This window comes from Paracoccidioides lutzii, assembly GCF_000150705.2.
Source record: "Paracoccidioides lutzii Pb01 unplaced genomic scaffold supercont2.19, whole genome shotgun sequence".
In the NCBI taxonomy this organism is placed as follows: Eukaryota; Fungi; Ascomycota; class Eurotiomycetes; order Onygenales; family Ajellomycetaceae; genus Paracoccidioides; species Paracoccidioides lutzii.
Genome location: NW_015440965.1, coordinates 594,854 through 598,530, shown reverse-complemented (window position 1 = coordinate 598,530; position 3,677 = coordinate 594,854). Strand labels below are relative to the sequence as shown.

The 3,677-nt window shown below is 43.7% G+C and overlaps 1 protein-coding gene across 1 annotated transcript; it reads left to right on the top strand.

The window, feature by feature from the left end:
- Window positions 1-1,729: 1,729 nt before the first annotated feature.
- Window positions 1,730-3,096, top strand: PAAG_06715 (alcohol dehydrogenase; the record flags this gene model as incomplete). Its single annotated transcript, XM_002791499.2, has 4 exons — window positions 1,730-1,857; window positions 1,952-2,000; window positions 2,063-2,219; window positions 2,324-3,096. 4 exons carry the CDS (start codon window positions 1,730-1,732, stop codon window positions 3,094-3,096), a joined length of 1,107 nt encoding a protein of 368 aa, XP_002791545.1.
- Between the last annotated feature and the right edge of the window lie 581 nt (window positions 3,097-3,677).

The following is a 3,677-nucleotide window of genomic DNA, read 5'->3' as shown; positions in this document are numbered from 1 at the left end:
CCAGGAGTTGAGAATGAAATATGTAAATGCAGCAGAGGAAATCAGACAGTGGCACATGTACTGCTTAACTGTATCAAGCACATAAGTCTCTGGAAGGACCTCTGAGTAGAGGAAAGAACTACAGACCTTTGGAAAATGCTCTCAGATTCAGATATAGTGACTCAAGCTGTCAATTTTATGCTCAAAATCAAACTCCTTGAGCAATTTGAAAGTGTACAGAATCAAACTGTCAAGCAATGAGTTCTTAATTGTTTTCAGACACTCAATAGCTCATGCTGCAGCAATGTGTGTGAGCAAGATAAGAATGATATGATAGCTGCAAAGCAAAATCCAACTGACAATCAATGTCTTTTTTATGTTATTTTCTTATATTTATTCACTGACATCCAATGTCTTTTCTTATGTTATTTCCTTATATCTATTCACTCAATTCTTCTTAGGCACCTCACAGGTGGCTGCCACCACCTGGCAGTGATTTAATCAAAATCTTGTAATTAGTGATTTCTTTAAGTTTCGCAGGTGTTGGATGGATTAGGACTAGCTTATTCCTGCATAGCGGCCTTCGAGGCGGCTGGGTCGGTGTATGAAGTAATCAATCAATCAATCTACGCGCAACCTTCTCCGATTAGTTAACTATTGGCTTGAACAGGCGCGTCAGGCGCAGCAAAGTTGATAAACCTTGTTGGTCAGGCTTCCCCTGCTACTCAACACCTTGTGGACTCTGCTCCATATCATCCATGGATCATATAGTACCCCTGGACCCTGAATAATGTTACGCAAACGACCGCATTTAAAATACCTCCGATCACCTACCTCCGATGGATCCATGGATAACTCCCGAAGTTGTTGGGAGTTAAGCACCAACCTCGGATCACATGACACCATTTCCAACCCAATTGACCTTAAATTCTTCGACAATATCGTCGCTATCAAACGGATACCGATCCTTCATAGGGAACCGGAACCTTCATTCCCAGCTGAATACCAGCAACAAAGGGCCTAAGTTTCAGGTCCATGATCTAGTTAGTCATATCGCTGATCCCTCGTGAAATACTTTATCTTTACCCCTCCGCGGATTTTCCCCTCATTTTTCCAAGGCACCACTGATTCGGGTAGGACCCATACGACATACCGTATGCCGAGCCATTGGAGACCTCGGAACTGAGCCCCACAAAAGGGTAACAGATTTCCGCTTCTCGGGCTGTCTGTTGTTTCTCAATAGAAACTTTTCTAAAGATATTTGAATGAAGAACAGCTAAATGGATGGTCATCCAAATATCTAGTCTCATTTTCAATTTGATATATGCTGACATTCCGTCAACTTCTCTCATCGCGATGGAGTCCTCAGATACGTTTCCATTGCATTGGCTAGTATCATGGGCGCCACCATGTTAAATAGCGTTATCGCCGCGTGTGTAGGAGAGACAGTCTCCGTTATATCGAGATACCCCTCAAAGCGGGGATGTGGCGCTAGAAACGAAATACAGCTCCTACTTGAATCCGACGAACCTAGGTACTTCTTCACTCACGGAGCATATGCACCATGTGGACCTTCAAACTAGGATACAGTTTTTGGTTGCCACGGGGTAGGGAAGGCTTATTCACTTTATATAGCTATCTCGACGTCGCAAAATTCTTGACCATAGTCTACCACTATCCAGCTACAAAGACCACAATACCATCCTTGCATTATAGAATATATCTTCAAAGGAAACTTGGAACAGCAGCCATGGGGGAATTAGTCGAAACCCCAAAACAGGCGAAAGCCATCATCTATGACAACCCCGGTACTATCTCAACCAAAGTCGTGACTGTGGATGTACCTGAACCAGGTCCTGGAGAAGCCCTTATAAATCTGTATGCCAGGGATCTCGTTTTTCGTCCCCCCGTATATCCCATCTCACTTTGAGCAAGAACTGTCTGATACTGATATATATTGTTTGATGAATAGGACTCACTCAGGGGTATGTCACTCAGATTATGGAATTATGACAAATAGTGTATGCCACACCGCATGTCCATCATTCTGCTTGTAGTTCTTTTTACTCACACAACCTTTCAGTGGAAGAATCTCCCGTACCCGACGCAGCCCGGGCAAATTGGTGGTCATGAAGGTGTTGGAAAAGTCGTCAAACTTGGCACAGGCACAGAAAGCTCTGGGATAAAGCTTGGAGATCGTGTGGGCGTCAAATGGATCTCATTCGCTTGTGGTAGTTGCGGTATGTCTTTTAAACCACGCATACAGGATGATTACTTGTAATCACACGTACCAAAAATCGACATTCCAGTCGGCACATAACTTTACTAATCTCAATCTGTATAGAACCTTGTTGTGCTGGAGTAGATGCAGCGTGTTTGGAGAGTAGAGTTTCCGGATATTACACCCCAGGCACGTTTCAGCAATACATATTGGGCCCCGCAAGCTACGTCACCCCGATTCCAGACTCCCTTTCCTCAGACGCGGCTGCCCCTTTTCTTTGTGCTGGAGTAACTGTCTACTCTGCCCTTAAACGAAGTCGTGCTCAACCAGGAAACTGGGTCATAATTTCAGGTGCGGGAGGTGGGTTGGGTCATATTGCCATCCAGCTCGCCAGTCGGGGCCTGGGACACCGTGTCATCGGGATCGATCACGGTAGCAAGAAAGATATTGTTCTCGAATCTGGCGCGGAACATTTTATAGATATCACGCAGTTCACTGATAACAGGCCGAAAGGTGGAAAATTGGCTGAACATGTCAAATCCCTCACAGGAGGCCTAGGAGCACATGCAATCATTGTCTGCACATCCTCAAATGCTGCGTATGAGCAGGCTGTTTACTTGTTACGCGTGAGTGGTGTTCTAGTCTGTGTTGGGATACCAGAGAACGAGCTGAAACCCATTGCGTCGTCGTTTCCTGCCACCCTTATCTCGAAGCAGATTTCCATCGTTGGATCTGCAGTCGGAACTAAGCGGGAGTCAATTGAGACTTTGGAATTTGCATCGCGAGGAATTATCAAGGTGCATTTCCGCACGGAGAAGATGGATGCACTCACAAGTGTGTTTGAGGAGATGGAAAGGGGCGATCTTAAAGGGAGAGTTGTTATTGACTTGTCTTAATCGAGGACTTGAGAGATTTAATTAACCAGGTTTTAAGAAGATGTGGCATATTTCCCTGTTTGTTCTGGTAAGGTGGACCTCAGGAATTAGTCATTCTCCAACACTCATGTGTATAATCTATGAGTAACAGATTATAGTAGCACTTTTCTTCTACTCTGTATTTAAGTTGCTGGATTTGAGTATGAACAAATGGTGTATACCACAATTTAATGAAACAGTGCAGAGGTCATAAGACCCAGAAAGAAAGAAATCTTTATAAACCTAAAAAGCCTTTTGGAACCTCCCCAAGGTGCCAGGAAATCTAACTGACAGAGCCAGTGACGGATAACCACATTTCAACTACTAGTCAGAGACACAGTCTCAATAAACACAGCAAAATCCAAAACTGCAGTATTCAAAAAGGAGCATATTAGATGATTGGCAGCACGCGAAGACTATCATGTATGGAACTTGTGAACTCAAAACAATACTAAGGTTTGAAGAGGGAATGATTGAAAATAAATAGGAGTAACAACAAAAGAATGAAGAATTAAAATATCTTAAATAGGTGAGACCAGCTTCACAGTACACAAATATCAGCA